At 42.2% G+C, this 22,502-nt stretch overlaps 1 protein-coding gene across 1 annotated transcript in view; it reads right to left on the bottom strand.

The window, feature by feature from the left end:
* The window catches only part of MCCC2 (methylcrotonyl-CoA carboxylase subunit 2), a 68,759-nt gene extending 47,523 nt beyond the window's left edge, over positions 1-21,236 (bottom strand). The window contains exons 1-6 of the mRNA XM_061557936.1: positions 20,993-21,236; positions 15,157-15,223; positions 13,875-13,959; positions 11,487-11,588; positions 5,852-5,979; positions 3,654-3,766 (exon numbers count right to left, since the gene is read on the bottom strand). Of these exons, the coding sequence (XP_061413920.1) occupies positions 3,654-3,766; positions 5,852-5,979; positions 11,487-11,588; positions 13,875-13,959; positions 15,157-15,223; positions 20,993-21,124 (627 nt within the window). The 5' untranslated portion in view covers positions 21,125-21,236. The remainder of the gene's footprint in view (positions 1-3,653; positions 3,767-5,851; positions 5,980-11,486; positions 11,589-13,874; positions 13,960-15,156; positions 15,224-20,992) is intronic.
* Between the last annotated feature and the right edge of the window lie 1,266 nt (positions 21,237-22,502).

Genomic DNA, 22,502 nt, shown 5'->3' with positions numbered 1-22,502 from the left:
TATTGTGAATGCCCAGTGGGCCGTTTGTCCATTTCTCCATCAACAAAATTATAAGAGGCTTGCAGAAGTCCAAAAAGTTAAAGAAAGTGGGGGGTAAATAGTTGATATAAAAGGTTTCCCATAAACAAATATTTTTATGCCAGCGTAGGTATATATACCTACACACCCTAGATACAACAGAGTAAGTAGTATCTACTGACTCTGTAGTTGTATCTACTGACTGTACAGTAGTATCTACTGAGCCAGTAGTAGCCACTGACTGTGTAGTAGTATTTAGTGACCGTAGTAACAACTGACCGTAGTAGTATCTACTGGCTCTACAGTACCCTCTACCGACTCTATAGTGGTAACTACTAACTCTATAGTAGTATCTGCGGACTCTATAGTAGTATCCACTGACTATAGTAGTAACTACCAACTTTATAACAGTATCTACTGAATCTATAGCAGTAGCTTCTGCCCGTATTGGTATCTACTTACTGTATAGTAGTATCTACTGCCTGTAGCAGTATTTACTGACCGAAGTGGTATATACTGACAGTTTTAGTATCTACTAACTCTAAAGTCGTATCTGCCAACTCGCTAGCGGTATCCGCTATCGCAACAGCAGTGCATACCGACTGTGGTAGTATCTGCTATCGCTACAGCAGTGCATACTGACTGTGGTGGTTCCTGCTATCACTGCAGCAGTGCATACTGACTTTGGTGGTACTTGCTATCACTACAGCAGTGCATACTGACTGTGGTGGTTCCTGCCATCACTGCAGCAGTGCATACTGACTTTGGTGGTACCTGCTTTTACTACAGCATTGCATACCGACTGTGGTGGTTCCTGCTATCACTATAGCAGTGCATACTGACTGTGGTGGTACCTGCTTTCACTACAGTAGTACATACTGACTCTATAGCAGTATATATCGACTCTAAAGCACAAACTACTAACCTGATAGAATGCCGTCGTTAGGCCTAGTAACGTGTAGAGCCCCCGTCCTCCCCTAGATTGCCCAGCCAGCCGAGGTGGCACCTTGGCCAATGGTCGAAAATAATGATGGAATGGCAGCCAACACGCCTGAGAGGGCATTCACTGATGAGATGAGTCCAGATGGATATAGCTAATCCATTAACGCCTTCAACCTTAGTTGTAAAAATGTAAAAATTAAACTTTCCAAAGAAACTGAGAAATACGGTACGAAACAATCAGCCATATAAACTAGGATTAAGACAGAATATTTCTTGTGGGTGGCTCATTCTCCAAAAATATATTTAAAAAGTGCAAGCATATACAGTGCAAAGGTAATATACAAAAGAAGAGAATGACTAACAAAAAGCAATTAAAACGAATTCAAGGTTTTTAATTAGTTTTCAATTGTCAAAGCAGATTTAATAAAGCAGAATGCTCGTTACTTGATACATTTGGCATGGATGTTGTAAAATTTGTAAAATGCACAATTTACTATTTCAAGCTTGAACTTTGTGCACTGTTTTAGTGAAATAATTATTTGTTCTTTTTGGTTACAATTCATCAATGAACCTTTGCACCTTCTACAACTCTAAATAGTCGTGGTGCACATATGCTGCCTTTAAATATTTTTTGAAATTTTAGTCTTTGTTTCCAAAGGAAAGTGCGCCACTGTGTGACAATCGATGGTAGAATTTTTTTTTTTAAGACTAACAGTGCAGTCCTGCAGTTGCGTGCTCATGCCACTGCCAACGGATGGGCCTCCAATGGACAGAGCTCAAGAGAAACGCCCTAGAGGGTATTTTGGCTGGCCAGGCATATTGGAAGAGGTGGAAGAACCCACACTCTACCTCCCACACACGACCTGCCGATCGACTGTGGTATACCCATTAAACTGCTGGGTGCGCAGGCAGGGGGGGGATACAAGAAACTTGCTCCATTGGGGCGCGCAATGGTGAGATGTTAACTACCTCGGCTGGTATGCAGGAGGTTGTGGATTAGATCCCAACCCTGACGCCTGCTGTATATTTTGAGTTTGCATGTTCTCCACATGGTCGTGTGGATTTTTTCTCTGGGTTTTTCCCTCCACGATTTGAAAATGTGATTAGAGTATTTAGCTGCTATAAAATTTGACATAAGCCAATTCATTGAGGTATAATTTGTGGCCAGGTAGCTTCTGAAAAAGAGCTATATAGCTCAGTGGGCCTTACCTGGTAAAATAAAACATTGTTATAGTGTCCACCCCTGCCACTCTACTTGCCCTACCTACACTACCCATAAGCCTCATTATTCATGAGCAAAGACATGTTTTATAGCAGAGGAAACATGAGGATTGTTACACCCTCACTCCAAGAATACAAGAGAATTAACGTGGAGAAGAGAGAAGTCTGACACTGACATGGAGCAGTGAAGACTCCAAAAACTGTACGTGTAACAAACACTGAACTTGGAGGTGCTGAAGAAGCTCTGGGATCATGAGTTTTGTGTGTACAGCTTTCCCGTGAGGTTATTCGGACAAGGAGACCAACTTTGAGAGTGATCTAATTGCATAAGTGGTCAACCTGTCAGGTGTAAACATCCGGGTAGTTAGGTTTCCTCCTACACGCCAAACACTCATGAATGGAATTGGCCTCATGAAAACAGTTAAAACCTAGTGAGTCCTCACATGTGCACTGGGCAGAGCTCATCTCGAAGAGTGGTTTTGAGACAATAGTAATTTTATTTATTTATATTTTACTCACTCAGGGGTGATGTTAATGGGATCTGATTATTATAACATGCCACAAATGCACGGAACACAAACATCACGAAAACCTTTAGAAAAAAAAACTTTTCTTAACACAAACAAGCATTGCTTGAATGCAATATTTGTGCAATAAAAGGGGCACAATTTGTTATGGACAACACTGCCACTGTTCGGTGAGCAGAGTGGAGGGTTTCTGTTTTGGTGTTGAGTTTTTTTACGTGAATATGAGATAAGAAGCACGTGAGAGCTATGAGCGCGAAGAAAGATTCTGTAGGGGAAATGTATATATGTGTACATTAAACCAGATATTAACATCATGAGGATTTACGAATTACATTTAGTATCATGCTAACAGAGCTAGAGTTAAATCCCAATTAGTAAGCAGTATATTCTTTCAAAAATCAAACAGTTCAACTTATATAGCGATGAATTTTAAATTATTACCTCTAGGATAATTTCATCACCATCACCTGCCATGATCTATCCACTGCTGGATGAACACCTCCTCTGTTGTTGTCCCTCGTGGTCTTGTGTTGCAACAATCCATCTCACTCCTACACATGAGTTGATCTCATCATCCTATCTCTTTGGTGGACATCCTCTTGGGTGTGTTCCTTCCAATGGCTGCTACTCCATCATAAGTCTCGACCAACGGCCCTGATCCCTTCTCGCAATGTGTCCTGTCTAAGCCCACTTACTTTTCTCAAATAAAAAAATATTTATCTAATTGTACATATTCTCTGATACATGTGTTTTTGTCTCTCACTGTTTTCCTGGCATGGACCACTCCAAGCCTTATATAAAACAAGGCGCACAACTTGCATACACAAGTAATGTGACATTTGTTTAATGACTATTTCTGCAGTAACAATCACTGGAGAATCTCCAGAAGGATTTGCCAGGACTAAACTATGTCCAGCCCATTGTGTTGAACTTCTACGATGGTACCTGTGAGATGCCCTCTGATGAAAGGTTGGCTTGGTTGAAGAAGATTCTGCCAAAGTGGTCCCGGTCTGGGAACACATCAGCTTGCCGCGGAAGATTGGCCCCACCAGAGTCCACTGTAGAGAATAAGGATTGTCAGTACCACTGTGCGATACCCAAGCTGTTAGTTATCTGTAACTTACATTTAGATGTCGGAAAAATAACTAATCACTATATAATATGTATATGCATGTTAGTGATTTTTTTTTTCTTCATAGTAGTGGTTTTAAAAGATAAAGTTGCATGCTGACAATAACTTGCCCACACCACTGTTTGAAGAAGCGGTTTCGCTGGAGAGAGCTATAAAGGGGCCTCTCTATGTGTTTTGGCCTACTCTTCCACCAGGCATTTTGGAAGAGGCGGGAGTACAGACACTTTTCTGCAGCACACGTTACCTGCTGATCAACTAATTTGTCAAAATAAATCAATGGCCCTAAACAATTTAGCAATTCATTTTGAGGCTTCAATCGGACAACCTCATGAGAGGTTGATATCACCGAGGACCACACTCTAAGGGCGGCCCAGGAGAGGCCTCTCTCAACGCCTTCAACCAGGAAACCGGCCATTTGCACGACACAAGAATGCAGATTTAGGCCCTTATTTTCACACTGACTTCAGAAAGTCTTCTAGTTTGCATTCTAAATCTGCCACATTGACCGTCTCTGTGACTTTTGCAAAACACGTTGCCACCAGATTAATTTAGCCTGAGACGAGCAAATATTTTCCTTTCATCCTTCAGGCCATCAAGGGCAGAGCCTGCAGCACCTGATGCCAGACCTCTTGCTAAGCGACGAGATCTGCCCTCAGCAACACCGGCCACGCCTGGCCCACTTGCATATTCAGGAGATCCAAAAACCATGACCTCCTCTCTCTATTGTATCGAGAACTTTGGGGAGAAGTATTCCAGGGTCCCCAACCACCTACCACTGGCATGATATGGCATCCGACACTATGGCCCCTTTTTGGTGGAACTTGGATGCAAAGTTTTTCAGCTTGGCGTTCTCTTTGAATGCGAACCAGTCCACTTAGGGTCGCCTGAGTACGAAACCGAGCTCTTGTAGTGTTTCTATCCCTTCTGCTGTCTTCTCGAAGGCTTTCCTTGAGCCTGTCCGTAACAGGTCATCCAAACGAGGGTAGACATCGTGACCGTCCTTTTTTTATATGGGCCACTAATACTACTAGGACCTTTGTGGATATTCTGGGTAACATTGATAGCTAGTCTGAATGAAGTGCCTTCCCAGGACATTAAAACAGAGAAACTTCCAATCTGCCATTATGAACCTCCTGTTCCAAAGGTGCCTGTTTAGGCTAAATCCAGGATAGCCCTAACCCCCCCACACCAAAACCTTTGAAACTCTGAAGAACCTCAAGCAAATACCTAATCCCCACTGACCCATAAGCCTCTTTGGTATATTGAGATATATTTGGCTTCTGTATATTTGGAGTTCGCATGTTCTCCCTGAGGTTACATGGATTTTTCTCCGGGTCCTCTGGATTTTTCCTACACGATTTGAAAAATGTGATTAGAGTATTTGGCTGCTACAAATTTCCACATGATAAGCCACTTCTTTGAGCTATGATTTGTGACCAGGTCACTTCTGAAAATAAGCTATGTAGCTCAATGGCCCTTAACTGGTAAAATAAAAAGTTTAGTTTCTAAATAATAATATTTTCATTTTTAGTTTAGTTTGGTAAGCATGGTATTGGCATGGCCTTCGCATTGCTGATGGACAGGTAAAGCATTTTGAGGGCCTTTCTCAGAGCTATAAGTTGCCGCATTATGTGTTGTTTTGCAGAAATGTTCCAGATTAATTTGGGAAAATATTTTCTTATAACTGTAATGTTTCACATATGCGTTCATTTTTCAAATTGTACGAAAAAAATTGGAACCGGACTCCACAATGTTGAGTGGCATGTGATGTCTTCGGCATAGTCGACAAGAATGATCATTTAAGCACTAATTTTATTCACCCAATTTTGAGCAACCATTTAATCTATTTGACCAGTTTTGTAACGTAATGCAACTTTATACTCAAGTTTTGTTGATATTGGATCATCTTTATGAGAATTGTGAGCCCATGTTATAAACGAACAGCCTTAGTTGGAAAGCATAACAAAAAGGAATCTGAAACACAACAAAACCCATGATTGGTTCAGCTCACCCAGGTAGATGCACGGCAAGAAGTTTTCCCGTGCCACCTCCTGGGCACGCAGGTGCTTCTTGACCGTTACTGGGTAGTAGGTGCCGCCTTTCACTGTGGCGTCATTGGCGACCACCACACACTCCACCCTGCAAGCCAGGTCAGAGTCTTAGTGTGGTTCATACTGGATCTCTGATGCATGTGCAGTGAACTTCAAATATATTCCATAAAACATAGTAACATCACATCTGTCGAACTTTATGTTTGGCTCATATGGTGTGTCAAGTGATGTGTGACGATTACTGCAGACCTCCTTTACTCCACCCTAACCCCGATTGTGTGCCAGTTCACTTAACGTGCACTCATATGTTCTAAAGTTCAACATAGAAAATGTCTTGTGATGTTAACGTTACACCCATGTCACCGAATCCAGTGGATCTTTAAACCTAACCAGATGAAACTTTTTAACACGTTATTATTTTCCACAGGTGCATTTTAAGAAACTGCACATCTTCAAGCAGTACACAAATGCCTCTCCTGGGCAGTTCACGTGTGGCTCAATTGAGATGCAGTTAATTAGTAATTTTAAACAGGAAAAATCTGCAAAAATGGCCCAGGGCATTCATCAATGGCAGCAAAGTCTGGGATCACCTTGCAGATTTTAGAACTTCTAAACTACACTGCCAACCAGTGCAATGGAACCAGCCACTTGACCACCTTGTGTACCTTGGTATACAGCTCACAGAGTCAGGCAGTGTGGCCACATGTAGATGATAACAGACTTAGAATGGCTCATTTCATCCACCTATTTATTCTACATATTAAAAACTACATTTGTCAATTAAACTGCCTTATGTGGAAAAATATAAAACACGTGATATTTCGAGCAATGGCCCTTTTCATAGCACATAATCAGAGGGCAATAAGATGGAGTAGATCAGGATTAGAGACTACTTTACACCATGGGGCCTGATGATATTACATTAACACTAGCCTATAGCCCGTCCAATGATGGGTGTATTGCAGTAAATCTGACATATTAAAGCGAAAAGCAGACAGTAAAATAATATTCAGTGCATCCATTGGTGTGCCATTTGTAAGGTCGATAACAGATTTTTTTAAATTTCACGGTTATATTCCATGTTCATCATGACGTCCTTTTTCCTTCTACGTCTCAATAGGGTTACAGGGTTACAGAGTTCGCGTGGCATGAGGGTTCTGACTTTTTAATGAGGGTTAAGTTCTTGTGAGGGGGTGCCCCCCCCCCCCCCCCATGTTGAGTGACGTCAACCGCTCATGATTATTAATGATAGCGTTACGGAGTGAGCGTGACATCAAGGCTCTGGCTTTTTTTTATTAATGATTTATTTATTCGCTTTACTTTCCATAAAGGTGAAAATGAAAGATATCTTGCGTAAACAAATTTTCGTTTCTGCTCCACCTTCTTCATGCGGAGTGACGTCACCCGTTCATGATGATTAATGATTGGGGGGGGGGGGTCCATGTGGAGGACCCCAGCTGTTCATGATTATTAATGAGGGGGGCTGCTTGACGTGGAGTGACGTCACGAGCGTTAAACACAGACATTCTTGGCTCATTATATTAGTGATTGTTTTCTTATGATCATAGTTACATAAAAGTATATACTGAGTTACAAACCCTTTAATAATGAAAGAGTATTACTAAATAAACTCATTTATATAAAAATGTAATTGATCAAATTCTGCTCGCACATTGCAATGTGGGAAGCTTTATTATTGTGTGAACAAGGCATATTCCACCCAGCAATGCATTCCTGGGATAAATTAAAATTTCAGTTCAATGAATATGAATACCCGACAAACGGAGTAATCAGATAAATAATGAGGTACACCTACATGAAACTAAAACAAATAAAATTAAACATAAATGGGATAAAGTTTGTCTAGCACTCAATACTAAAGCTATTTTGAATATAACGAGGTAAAACTGATGGAAAAACACAGCACAAAATACAGCATCTGTTAACACTTGCAATAGCGATACAATGAATGAACACGAGGAGCATCATAACATTGTCTTAGATAACATGAAACTCAACAATAGGTCCTTGATGGACCAGGCACCTACATTAGCACTGAATAGCTACACAAGAGCTACTGTGTTAAATAAGGTCACATCATGTAATCACCATACTGCAGCCTAAATGTACAGCGCTGCACATAGCACTGAACTGTTGATGAGATACTTCTTCATCCTTGCTCTCAAGATCACATTAAAGTTACATGGGTACAAGTCAGGCTTGACTTATCCAACTACAATTAACATTCACAATAATGCAAGTGGCAGGCTTCGTTGTTAACTAGGCCTCATATTTATCGTAACAATTTAACGGCATTGTAAAGGCATTTACAGCATTATAATGGCAATCCTAACATTATAACAGCATTCCCAGTATTATAAGAACATAAACGAACTTACAGACAATGCTTCTTAAAGTCCCACAATTAACAGATGCACCTGTCTTCACGTAGATGCTATTTGTGCCTCCATTTTGTACTCTGTGTAATGCCGCATGGCTTAGATAATCTTAAATCATAACTTCCTGGTCACGTGACCAAACTCAACACAATATCAGGAAATTACTGTGTACGCACACTCCCATACCTGCCATGAGGCAGAACACATTTGGAATTGCCAATGCCCTGATCATTGACTCACACTTAACAAGTTATGGCCTCTTCAATGAGCAGCAGTGTCATGGAACAGCAATGCTCTTGTTTAAGCTGGTCCAAAATCAATTACCAGCAATAGTCCAATATGGAGCCAATACAGAATATTTTAATGGATGGTTTAAGATGGTGTGAGGGGGGGAAATAGTTAATGCATTTGTCAGCAACAGGCCAAGTCAGTGTGCACAGCCCATGAAGACAAATGCACATGCCCAAAACAACCAATTATCCAGTTGATTGCTTCAGACTAACCTAAACAGGAATTATTAGAGGCATTAACTGAAATGTCCAATTCATCAGATTTATTTCCCAAAACCTATAATTACTTGGGTCCTGGATTTTCTGTATTAATCTTTATTGATGATGTGTATTGATTACGAACAATCAAGTGTCCTAATACAAGAATACGATTACATTAAACACTGTGATAAACTCCGAGGTATTGTTAAATGTCCCCTTTTGAGAGCAAACTCCTACCACCAGTTCTGTTTTTTATAGCCATGTGTGACATTTTTGATTATCAATTACAACAAAATGGTTGCAGCGATCACAATTTTTTTGCTGATTGTTACCAGCTGTAATCTATCCACCGTTGAACGCCTTCCCATGTCCTGAACATGTGTTAATTGCTTTTCTCTGTCTGTGTTGGTCATCCTATCGAGCACACTCCATTTTTGGTCTGCCATTCTAATATCAACCTCGTTCATTGACCAACATCCCCTCTAGCAATGTGTCCTACTCGAGCCCATTTACTTGTATTCAGATTTTATGCCCCTAATTCGCATTTTCTTCAAGAAATGTGTTCCTATATCTGTCTCAGTTTAGTTCCAAGCATGTACCTCTTCATAATTCTTTGTGCACCTTTGAGCATTTGTAACATTGTATTAATCAATATCCATGTCTGTGTTTAATCATTACCTCTGACCATCTGTCTGTCTAAAACAGGGTGGCACAATGATACTTGCATAGGTATTTAAAGATTGAGAACACGTTAGGGTAGATGTGTGTTGCGATAAGGAACTTACCCTCTAGAACTCTGGCTAAATCAAGAGTTGCTCAAAACTTGGGGACACAAAAACACCCATACTAAAATGAGTTGCCTTAGCATCTGTAATATCTTCCTCCTTATATGACAATTTGTCCTGGGATATATTATTTTTATGATACATCTGAACATATTCTTAATAGTGGATAGTTTAATCATAAGTTGTAATTTTCTGCCCTTTTTCAATAAACTGGTGGATGAAAGGCTTTTCGAAGCCTATACAAATTAAGATACATCTCATTCTCTCTATCTCTCTCTACACATCACATAACCACCATCTCACTGACAAAGGGTACATGCCTAAATATATAATAAACTAAAAAATATATGGCCCTTTGTCTATCCACTGAAGAACAAGGGCCTCCCCACCCTGCATTGGACATGTGTGTTATTTGACTATACATCACATCAGTGGTCATTTTAAAATCATAAAAAGAGGGCCAAGGATTGGTTCAGATATCAGTCATCACTGATATCAGCTCTAACTGGGCATCAAACTCAGGACTGGGCTTTATTGTGGAGTGTGACAACCATTATCCCACCACACCACTATGATAATTGGATACCAAATGGTTGACATCAAAGTGTAGTCATGCCCAACTGAGTGTTGGGCGGTGCATACCTCAGTTGCTATCCTAAGTCGTGAAAATTCCACATTCGTACGGTTGGTGCATAGATAGATCTAGGTTGTTCAGCTGCTATATGTAAGACTCTAGGGCCTATGGCCTATTTGTTTTTAAGAACATGCAATATTTCAAAAAGCAAGAGAGGTATTTTAATTATCGGGTAAAAAAACACCCCTCTCGAGTGATATAACCCTGTCCAAATTGAATGAATGTGCATTGACAAGTAAAGAAAACACACGCATTAAGCAAATGCCTGTTTTCCAGCAAGCTTGCATGAGGAAAATATATAAATCAACGTGATCATGCCAGTGTGTTTGTCACTGCGGGTGCACAATGACGTCAGCACAAATAGATAGTCTCTTGGATCAATAGCGCAACCCTAAATGCAATAAACACTAATTGCCTGGAACCCCTCGGAGAACCAGGACAGCACATTATTTAGACACAACAAATACAAAAAAAACTGTCTCAATTAAAGACACAATCATCTCATTATATCTCATTATCGTACAGTCATTGCATTAGTGCAAATGTTTTTATGTTTATGTGGAAACACGATTGAGACTATGCTTTGAGTCCATTTGCAGCTGAAAAAAAAAATCAGCTTTCAGATTTGAACTATCAGGTCATGAGTGCATATGAGAAGACATTTGTGAATAAATTGTGCAGTCATAGAGAAGTGATCTCTGCATGAACATATTTGTTCATGCAGACACCTGGTTTTCTGTCTGTTGTAATTGTTTTAAGCTAACATATATACAGTAAAACCTTGGATTGCGAGTAACTTGGTCTGCGAGTGTTTTGCAAGACGATCAAAATGTTAAATAGATATTAATTTGATAAACGAACGAGGTCTTGCAATACGAGTAGTACGTGTATACGCTTTGTCTGCCGAGCGTCACGTGATCACAACTGATATACGAGTGCTTTGGATGACAAACACGTTTCCGGAACGAATTATGCTCGCAATCCAAGGTTTTACTGTATATGAAATTAGCATTTAATTTCCTCAGGCAATAGGGTTCATTCTAAGGTTAATGTTGGTCCTAAGGATAGGCTTAAGGATAACTTTCGGCTTAGGCACTGAGTTTGGATGATATTGTATATTTGTTCATATTATGATGTGAAACAAAGTTGTGTGTGGTTTCTGAAAAAATAAAGCTTACGTCCTGAAGTATATTATTTTTATAAGTATGTTCTGGCTAAAACAGAATTAGGAATGAGCTCTAATGCATCACCAAAGCAGACACTGTGTAAGTGATGCTGGTCCTCACCCAGACACACGCCCAACACCGGTAATGATTCCTCCAGCTGGTACGTTTTCATCCCCATAGAGCTCATAGCCAGCAAACTGCGACAGCTCCAAGAAAGGTGACCTGCATCACACAGGGTGTAAAGGGAGGAGAGACATTCAATCACTACTCTCAGCAAATTAAGAATTTTCTAAAACTAAAATGTTAAAGTGTTCCATATGGGCATAAAAAGTAGAAATAAAATCGACAATCTGATTCCATTGACTGATTTTCAGGTGTCCCTTTGAAAAAGGGAGTTCTGGTCTCTTATCTGGAGGAGGTAGAGTTAATCAATAATTTCACACAGTTCCATAACAATGATAAGTATTAACACTAAGTACACAATGCAGCATTAATTATAAGTTTACCAGAAATATTCATACAAACTCAGAGAATCAAATTTAATTCTAGAGTAATTTTTTTTCATATTCTAGCACTGTATTACATCTTAAAAGAACACTCAGCATAAATCCACCAACTCACTTTGCCAGGGTAATGGAGATACTAGTTACTGCATTGATACAATTTATTTTTATTACCTTTTCCCCCCTTTTATTCCAATTAGGAAAACAATATCAGACCTGGGGAAGTTTTATCTAAATTTTTGTGTTTAATCCCTGAAAAAGACTACTGGTTCATACAGTAGGGAATAGCATTTTCCCCACCTATTCTGCCACCGACAAAAACGTTTGTCGCATGACAGTTAAATTTATACTCTTTGGTTTTTTCGGTAAAGTCACGTAGGTAAAAAATTAAAATAAATTAAATCACAACGTTTCGGGTGCAACACAAGCGTCCAAAGAATATGAATCCTTACCGTCACGAAAACTTCAAATCTAGAGTTAAATTTATATTGTTATTCTCAGAGGTAGAATGTATTCACAATAAATGCAGCATTTAATGTAGTTTTTTTTCTTTGCAGTAATTGGTCACCAGACTATCGACTCATTAAAATTGATCACCTGATTTAATAAGTCACCTACCTGGATTTCAACCCAAAATCTCAGCAGTGCCAGCCCAGTGCCACCTTTGGCGAGCCATGGGTGGCAATGTGGGTGGTGATTGGCCCTTGTCATCTAGAGCGAATTTACTGGCAAAGACAAACCTGAGGTTTGATATTAATTTATGGTATTTTGCAATGGAGTCATGAGGGTAGGAGAATGGGGAAAGAGATGGGTCACGTACACTTAGTGCTTTCCCACCTGATGACGGACGCTTGTGTTGCGCCCGAAACGTCGTGATCTGTTTTATTTTATTTTATACCTACGTGACTTTACCGAAAGAACCAAAGAGTATGGATTCCTGCAGTCACGAAAGCTTCAAATCAAGATTTAGTGAGGTAGCTTCAGAAAATTCCTACTAATATCGGTCTCTGGTAGGGAAAGTGAGTAGGTTTGCACAAATACTTTCTAAAAGTGTATTTCTACCACCACAAATCAAACGTTGGTTTAAAACCATATGAAACTTCTGAAGAACAATCATCCTTTATTCGAAAATCGTTAGCAGTTCCTAAATAAGTACATTGTAGTCCAATTGTCTGAGGACACCATCTAAATACATTTACATAAACGTGACCATACAACAGACAGTTGTGATACAGATATATACCAGTAGACCAATTTCGTACTCATTAAGACTCATCTGTACAATATAGTAACCAATGCTCACTCTTGCAAAGTCTGCCTCTGGGAACCATATATATCGAGTCCCAATTCCCACGCTATGGACCCAATTAGCTTGGCTCATGCCAACAATATTTAAACCTATAAATGACGATAAAAGGTTGGTCACATTTACTAAAATTTATACTGTTGGGGGACCTAAGACAGGAGAATGACAATGCACTTAACCAGGACCTGCTGATTGATTTGCATAATTCAGAAAGGCTGTGAGTTTTCTACACAATTTTGCGTGGTATCTTAAACTCATGGGCTTCAGGCCTGCATTATCATTCTGTCATAATAGAGTTTTCTCATTATTTTACAGATATGATCATTCACAAAACCACAACTCCCAAAATATTTTATTTTAGGTCTGTAATAATGTGCTCCCCTTGCAGTTTGGTGAAGTTTCACAATTTGAGGTCAAAATTCGAATCATAAATCAATTATTATACATAACACTGTTTATAAATTGTAGTGCCTCTAGTGGTTGTAGAGGTCATATGCATTCATTACACATACAAAGTGACAATCTATTCTTAAATGCATAAAGCAATAAAGGTATCTAAAAGTTAAGAATCGATTTTAAATCGAAGCATCGTCACATCTCTAACTGTTCATCAATAAATAACTTGACGACGTTGTCTTGCATATCCCGACATGAAGGTGTGTTAAGTGTGCTGGTGTGATCTCTCCCATGCCCTTTCACCCTGGGTCGAGGAGTTTGTCTATCCTCTCGCGAGGCAGCAGTTTCCCACGAGATGTGTGCAGCGCTCGGGCCTTCTCTCCCCCACCTAGATAACGTTACACAAGCACAGCGTCATGAGGTTAATTTAATTAAAACACACTCGAACCTAAATACTACCATTTATTGAACAGGCAAATGGTGTGCAATGTTCACTGAATCTCTTTTTACTCATTGATTCAACATGCGCTGACGTAACAACAGGGTCTGTTATTCGATTACATCGTTCTGGACCATGCCAAATGTATGGGGAGATATGCTCTTTCACAATTCACATGGCCAAGCAACCAAATCATATTAGTGGGTAATTATTACCATATTATTCAGATTATAAAGTAGGACACACAGAAAAATTTTGCTTATTGGTAATAATGTTCTACAAATCTGGACAGACAACACACCTAGTGGATTTATAAAACGCACCATCAAAATTTGCTTTAAAATACAGGGAAAAAGTGCAACTTTTGATCCAGAGAGAACGGAAATATTTTCTAATAACTGAGTTTGAGAAAAGAAGTGACATATGCAAGTATAGCAAGAATGGTTTATATATGAAACATACAAATTTTGAACTTAAAAATGGAATACTAAAAATGTAAACAACATTTTAAGAAATTAAAAAACGCATATATATTACTTACGTTGTATAATAAGTAGTGTGTAAACGTGAATATTAATATTTTAATATATACAGTGCTTTTCACAACAAACTGTCACAAAGTACAGTATTTCATGGTTGTAACATATTCAAGAAAACTTACCCAAAATTGTATGACTATTAATGGACCCTGAATAAAGTTGTATGCTTTAAAGACAAGAGCTGAGTCTTTCACAGTCCACAAATTGCTGATTAGACTCAGTGCTGTAAAACTGGTCCAGGATATGACATTTTTAAACATACGCTATGATACGCTAATCCAGAATGCCCATTCTTCGAAGGATTTAATACATTTAATTCTGGCCAAGAAATGACAAGTGCATTTATGTATCTATTTAAGATTAACAATGTATATATTTTTCATTACATTTCAAAAAAATTCCTTTTTGGTTGTGTTATTTTTTTTACTTCTTCTTTCCTGTTTATATTGTTATTACATTATTATTTTCAGTTTAATTAAAATTTATTTTTTCCGTAAACACAAGCTTCAATTACAATATATATATGCCATGTGTTCTTCTCCACTGAAACAACTGCAATATGGAATTAAATGTTGGCTAAAATAATGAATTGCAGCTGTACGCATACCTTGCTTTACTTTCTCAACTCTCTCCTTCATCTCCGTTACCAAGGATTGCATATTTTCATAATTTTCCTAAAGAAAACATCACAAAACAAAAAGGAACATATCATCCAGAAATTAAATTCCATTTAAATACAATTTCTGTGCATTCAATCGGAATAAAATATGGCAGAACTCCTCTTACACCATGGTCTTCTCATCCACAACTTCGATTATCTGCAGGTTTAACAATGTTTGAAGACAATGACGATGACAATGAAGGCAATGCACCATGCTCTAAATTAATCGCATTATCCACAATTATTGAGAGTTTTTATCACGGATAAAGGAGTAACTTTTGCAGATAACAGGATAAATATAATTTCATAATTACCCATGGGGTCCAATCTGACTCTTGCTGATAACAGGCATTCCAATGTATGTGATGGCTGTCAAGCAAGCAAGTGTATATGCGAGCATTCGTGTGTAACAGCTGTAACAATTTTATCAACTGCAATATCGTAAATTGTAATAATGTCGGGTAGCAATTGATTAAATTATATGTCTTGTTTGTTATAATCTTGCTTATATGGTGTCTTGTATTGAATACATTGTAAAATAAGTGCTTCTTATGAGCATGATTTGATACATTGCAAGAGTCAAAATGTATTTAATCAATAAATTGTTGCTTGGCTATTTATCATTCATATCACATTCCCACATATACTGGACTGTAAAATATGTATTTATAGACTGACCGCTACTATAGAAATGTAGAATTTCCACCTCTGGCTCAATGCACCATACTCACAGAAACCAGGAGACACTGAAGTTTCTATACAAAAAATGCATGCACACATATTACAGTCTAACACCGTTTTGAGACTCTGCTCAATAGAAAGCTGTCTCTGGTGTGGACCAATTAGTTTCACAGACAATGAATATATTATCAGAGTATGTTTTTTGTTTGCATTCTGACCACAAGTATTGTGGTTAATGCAGGCATGATTCCTTGTAAGAGGTTTCAGTTTGGTGTTTTAACATCTTAACACCTGTTTGTTGCCAGAAAAAGGGGAAAACCTACTCTCATATTTTGGTACTGGCAAAGGAGGTCTCATGATGTAGCTTTATCGCAGATTTTTGCAATTCACGACTTGGCTGGCAGTCTTTGGTTTGAACCAGCAGATGGCAGTGCAGTATTAGCAGCGTCCAGTGATGCACAGCATGTATGAAAGGAAGCGCGCGAAGATCAGTGAAATGCGTACCATTCCAATGCAGTGCATTAACTAGAACGACATTGTAAAGGTCAGTAACAACACAGTGGCAGCTGCTCACTGTACGAATAAAGGTGGACAGACTGCATTGCAGGTCGGTGTGAACTTCTCATTTTGGAGCAGGTCTGTAATTAACTAAAAGTTGACCTCTGTGGGAACATCTCAATAGATCTTACATAAATCAAGAATATGTATTTAGGGATTACATCAGTGTGAGCTTCTCTTTACAGACCAGCGACAATGCATACAACGCTTTCAGTGAAATACTTCATAGTTTATTAATACATGTAAACTACTTAAAACTATATTCTTTGGGTCTTTCGTTTAAGGCATGTAGAACAATTTTTTTTTACAAAAAACTACGTTTCGATCGCAACACAAGCAATCGTCATCAGGAGGATTAGCATGCTAATGTGAGATCGTAGAGCCGCCGCCACCTCGAGAACGTGAGCGATGGTGGCTGTGTTAGTGTGAGACATTTAACCTGTTAAAGTAAAATCAGAGAGTCGAAAATAACAACTAACATCGGAAGGTAGGATGGAAACATCACAGCCAGTTATGACTTAAACTGGTTAATAACGTCCTTCCAATGATTGCTCAGTTTGTACCCATCTTCTCGGTTGAAATTGTGTCTGTGTCTATATATCTGGTTGGCTTCAAGAACGAATCTTTGCTGATAGCCAGTGGGTTTGCAAAGTACCTTCGTCTTCGAGAAATCAATTTCGTGTGAGCCCACCACATTAAAACAATGATCAGCTACGGCCGAGGTATTGGTCCTACCGTGTTTCAGATCTGCCTTATGTTCACGAACACGGTCCGAGACATGTCGCTTAGTTTCCCCAATGTAACTACTGCCGCAGACACAGCTTAGATTGTAGACGCCGGGATATTGCATTTCAGGGATCACATCCTTTGCAGATGGGATCAGATCACCAATTTTATGTACTGATGACGATAACTTGTGTTGCGATCGAAACGTCGTAGTTTTTTGTTAATTTTGTTTTGTTCCACGTGACTTTACCGAAAGACCCTAATAATATGAATTCCTGCAGTCACGAAAGCTTTAAGTCAAGATTGATTGAAAATCACTCAAATCTCTTTATGCTAACATGGTCATGAAGAAGGTATGTGTAAATGGAAACCGTGTCAGTGAGAACCTTTTTAATGGAGACCATGTCATTGAGAACATCTTAATGGAGACTGTATCAGTGAGAACATCTCCACAGAGACGGTGTCAGTGAGGACATTTCAACAGAGACAGCGTCAATGAGGACATCTCCACAGAGACCATGTCAGTGAGGAACATCTCCAGACAGACCATGTCAGTGAGGACATCTCCACAGAGACCATGTCAGTGAGGACATCTCCACAGAGACCATGTCAGTGAGGACATCTCCAGACAGACCATGTCAGTGAGAAACACCTCCACAGAGACCATGTCAGTGAGGACATCTCCACAGAGACCATGTCAGTGAGGACATCTCCACAGAGACCATGTCAGTGAGGACATCTCCACAGAGACCATGTCAGTGAGGACATCTCCACAGAGACCATGTCAGTGAGGACATCTCCAGTGACAGTGTCAGTGAGGACATCTCCACAGAGACCATGTCAGTGAGGAACATCTCCACAGAGACCATGTCAGTGAGGAACATCTCCACAGAGACCATGTCAGTGAGGACATCTCCACAGAGACCATGTCAGTGAGGACATCTCCACAGAGACCAAGTCAGTCAGGACATCTCCACAGAGACCATATCAGTGAGGGCATCTCCACAGAAACCATGTGAGTGAGGACATCTCCACAGAGACCAAGTCAGTCAGGACATCTCCAGACAGACCATGTCAGTGAGGACATCTCCAGAGAGACCATGTCAGTCAGGACATCTCCACAGAGACCATGTTAGTGAGGACATCTCCACAGAGACCATGTCAGTGAGGACATCTCCAGACAGACCATGTCAGTCAGGACATCTCCACAGAGACCATGTCAGTGAGGACATCTCCAGACAGACCATGTCAGTGAGAAACACCTCCACAGAGACCATGTCAGTGAGGACATCTCCACAGAGACCATGTCAGTGAGGACATCTCCACAGAGACCATGCCAGTGAGGACATCTCCACAGAGACCATGTCAGTGAGGACATCTCCACAGAGACCATGTCAGTGAGGACATCTCCAGTGACAGTGTCAGTGAGGACATCTCCACAGAGACCATGTCAGTGAGGAACATCTCCACAGAGACCATGTCAGTGAGGAACATCTCCACAGAGACCATGTCAGTGAGGACATCTCCACAGAGACCATGTCAGTGAGGACATCTCCACAGAGACCAAGTCAGTCAGGACATCTCCACAGAGACCATATCAGTGAGGGCATCTCCACAGAAACCATGTCAGTGAGGACATCTCCACAGAGACCAAGTCAGTCAGGACATCTCCAGACAGACCATGTCAGTGAGGACATCTCCAGAGAGACCATGTCAGTCAGGACATCTCCACAGAGACCATGTTAGTGAGGACATCTCCACAGAGACCATGTCAGTGAGGACATCTCCAGACAGACCATGTCAGTCAGGACATCTCCACAGAGACCATGTCAGTGAGGACATCTCCAGACAGACCATGTCAGTGAGAAACACCTCCACAGAGACCATGTCAGTGAGGACATCTCCACAGAGACCATGTCAGTGAGGACATCTCCACAGAGACCATGTCAGTGAGGACATCTCCACAGAGACCATGTCAGTGAGGACATCTCCAGTGACAGTGTCAGTGAGGACATCTCCACAGAGACCATGTCAGTGAGGAACATCTCCACAGAGACCATGTCAGTGAGGAACATCTCCACAGAGACCATGTCAGTGAGGACATCTCCACAGAGACCATGTCAGTGAGGACATCTCCACAGAGACCAAGTCAGTCAGGACATCTCCACAGAGACCATATCAGTGAGGGCATCTCCACAGAAACCATGTCAGTGAGGACATCTCCACAGAGACCAAGTCAGTCAGGACATCTCCAGACAGACCATGTCAGTGAGGACATCTCCAGAGAGACCATGTCAGTCAGGACATCTCCACAGAGACCATGCTAGTGAGGACATCTCCACAGAGACCATGTCAGTGAGGACATCTCCAGACAGACCATGTCAGTCAGGACATCTCCACAGAGACCATGTCAGTGAGGACATCTCCAGACAGACCATGTCAGTGAGAAACACCTCCACAGAGACCATGTCAGTGAGGACATCTCCACAGAGACCATGTCAGTGAGGACATCTCCACAGAGACCATGTCAGTGAGGACATCTCCACAGAGACCATGTCAGTGAGGACATCTCCAGTGACAGTGTCAGTGAGGACATCTCCACAGAGACCATGTCAGTGAGGAACATCTCCACAGAGACCATGTCAGTGAGGAACATCTCCACAGAGACCATGTCAGTGAGGACATCTCCACAGAGACCATGTCAGTGAGGACATCTCCACAGAGACCAAGTCAGTCAGGACATCTCCACAGAGACCATATCAGTGAGGGCATCTCCACAGAAACCATGTCAGTGAGGACATCTCCACAGAGACCAAGTCAGTCAGGACATCTCCAGACAGACCATGTCAGTGAGGACATCTCCAGAGAGACCATGTCAGTCAGGACATCTCCACAGAGACCATGTTAGTGAGGACATCTCCACAGAGACCATGTCAGTGAGGACATCTCCAGACAGACCATGTCAGTCAGGACATCTCCACAGAGACCATGTCAGTGAGGACATCTCCAGACAGACCATGTCAGTGAGAAACACCTCCACAGAGACCATGTCAGTGAGGACATCTCCACAGAGACCATGTCAGTGAGGACATCTCCACAGAGACCATGTCAGTGAGGACATCTCCACAGAGACCATGTCAGTGAGGACATCTCCACAGAGACCATGTCAGTGAGGACATCTCCAGTGACAGTGTCAGTGAGGACATCTCCACAGAGACCATGTCAGTGAGGAACATCTCCACAGAGACCATGTCAGTGAGGAACATCTCCACAGAGACCATGTCAGTGAGGACATCTCCACAGAGACCATGTCAGTGAGGACATCTCCACAGAGACCAAGTCAGTCAGGACATCTCCACAGAGACCATATCAGTGAGGGCATCTCCACAGAAAACATGTCAGTGAGGACATCTCCACAGAGACCAAGTCAGTCAGGACATCTCCAGACAGACCATGTCAGTGAGGACATCTCCAGAGAGACCATGTCAGTCAGGACATCTCCACAGAGACCATGTCAGTGAGGACATCTCCACAGAGACCATGTCAGTGAGGACATCTCCAGACAGACCATGTCAGTCAGGACATCTCCACAGAGACCATGTCAGTGAGGACATCTCCACAGAGACCATGTCAGTGAGGAACATCTTCACAGAAACCATGTCAGTGAGGAACATCTTCACAGATGTATCAGTGAGGACATCTTCACAGAGACCATGTCAGTGAGGACATCTTCACAGAGACCGTGTCAATAAGGACATCATGGTGGCGATCGTGTCATTGGGACTCTCTCAATGGTGACCGTATCAGTGAGGCTCGCCTGGTAAGTGGCTGACGTCGTGTCTGGCGCGGACCCGATCGTGGCCACCACGTCGCCATGGTAGAGACGCGGCCACGCGGCCCGCGACGCGCCCAACCGGGGGGCCAGCTTGAGAGCGCGCAGCAGCAACATGACTCCTCCAGCACGGCCGACCCTCCACTTTCTTTCTCTCTCTCACACACACATATACACACACGCGCGCCGTGACAGAGGGGTGGGAGGTGGTGTACCTCTACCCGCCATCTTGGTCAAGAGGAAAGTCTCTGCGATTGATACGAGATTCGTGTCGGTGATGTCATTGAGGTACGACCGCGATCTCACGAATCGCACCGCAACGCGAGGGACGCGTTGCCCTACGCAAGATGGCGGGCGGGTGACGGAGGGATAATGACGTCACGCGCGAGCGCCCGGCGTTTACAGCTTTGGACGTCGTCGATTGGTCGGGCGCATCGGCGCCGTCAACCAATGAGTACGGCGAGGGGGCCTCGGGAGTTCTGCAAGGACGTGGCGCCAACCAATCAGCGACGATCACGCCCCCCGGTGTTGACAAATAAGAAAAGAGAACTGGCGACTCCCGCCCTCCGTCTGCACCAATCACAATGGTCCGAAACCCCCCCCACACCCCCCACCCGACCTACAACCCCCCCGCCCCGCGTGTCTCTCGTGAACCGAATCGATTCCGGGTCTCAGCGACACTGATGAATCGAATCGCACAACTTTTGGAATCGATGTTTTCTGATTGGCTTAAAGTCGCGACCGGGGGCGTGGAACTCGATTCGCTCCGAATTTACGCAGCGAGTCGATTCCGCGGATCGTTTGGCGGCGGCGACGACGTCACCGTCACCCCCCCACCGCCGAGAGCCAATCAGGTGGAGTGTTCGCTGCGTGACGTCACCCCTCTTTTCCCGCCAAATATAAATATAAATTGGCGGGAGAATAAGGCCGGCGGCAGCAGTGGAGGCGAGGCCATGGCGCAGGCTGCGACCGGGGCGGAGATGGGCGGCCCTGCGCATTGCGTGGCGGGTGAGCCGTGCAAGGCGAGGCTCCGCGCTCAGGGCTCTCCACGAGAAGGGGGGTTGGATTTGCTTGTCAGGCCTTGTGTGTGTGTACGGAGGGGCAGAGGAGCGAGGCACACAACAACGAGCGCAGCGCCGGGCGGTTAAAATGCTGCAAGTTTTGCGCAAGCAGCTGCCAGTCATCTCGGTCGATCGGCCCCATAGCGCACCTGGTTATATCCCGTGACCTGTCGGCGAGCCTTCGACACTTCACGTGGCCTCGGAGTGCACCTGGCCTGGCACAGGCGTCGTGGTCACGTCATCGCCACTTAGTGGCGCATCGAGACTGTTGTGTAGGTCTAAATATGTCTGCTTCAGTCCGTGCGGTCACTGTCAGGCGCTCAATGTTTGCGTTTCGTTGTCTCTCGCAAAGCTTCGGTGTGTGTTACTTTCTGTAACGCCACGGGGTCCCCCTTTCATATGGCACCTGTCTACCTGGTGTGGAGTAGCTTAGC

The sequence above is a fragment of the Lethenteron reissneri genome, chromosome 24, assembly GCF_015708825.2.
Source record: "Lethenteron reissneri isolate LAM-NWPU_2019-01 chromosome 24, ASM1570882v1, whole genome shotgun sequence".
NCBI classification, from domain to species: domain Eukaryota; kingdom Metazoa; phylum Chordata; class Hyperoartia; order Petromyzontiformes; family Petromyzontidae; genus Lethenteron; species Lethenteron reissneri.
Note: the sequence above shows the minus strand (reverse complement) of the source record. Positions and strands in the feature narration are given on the sequence as shown.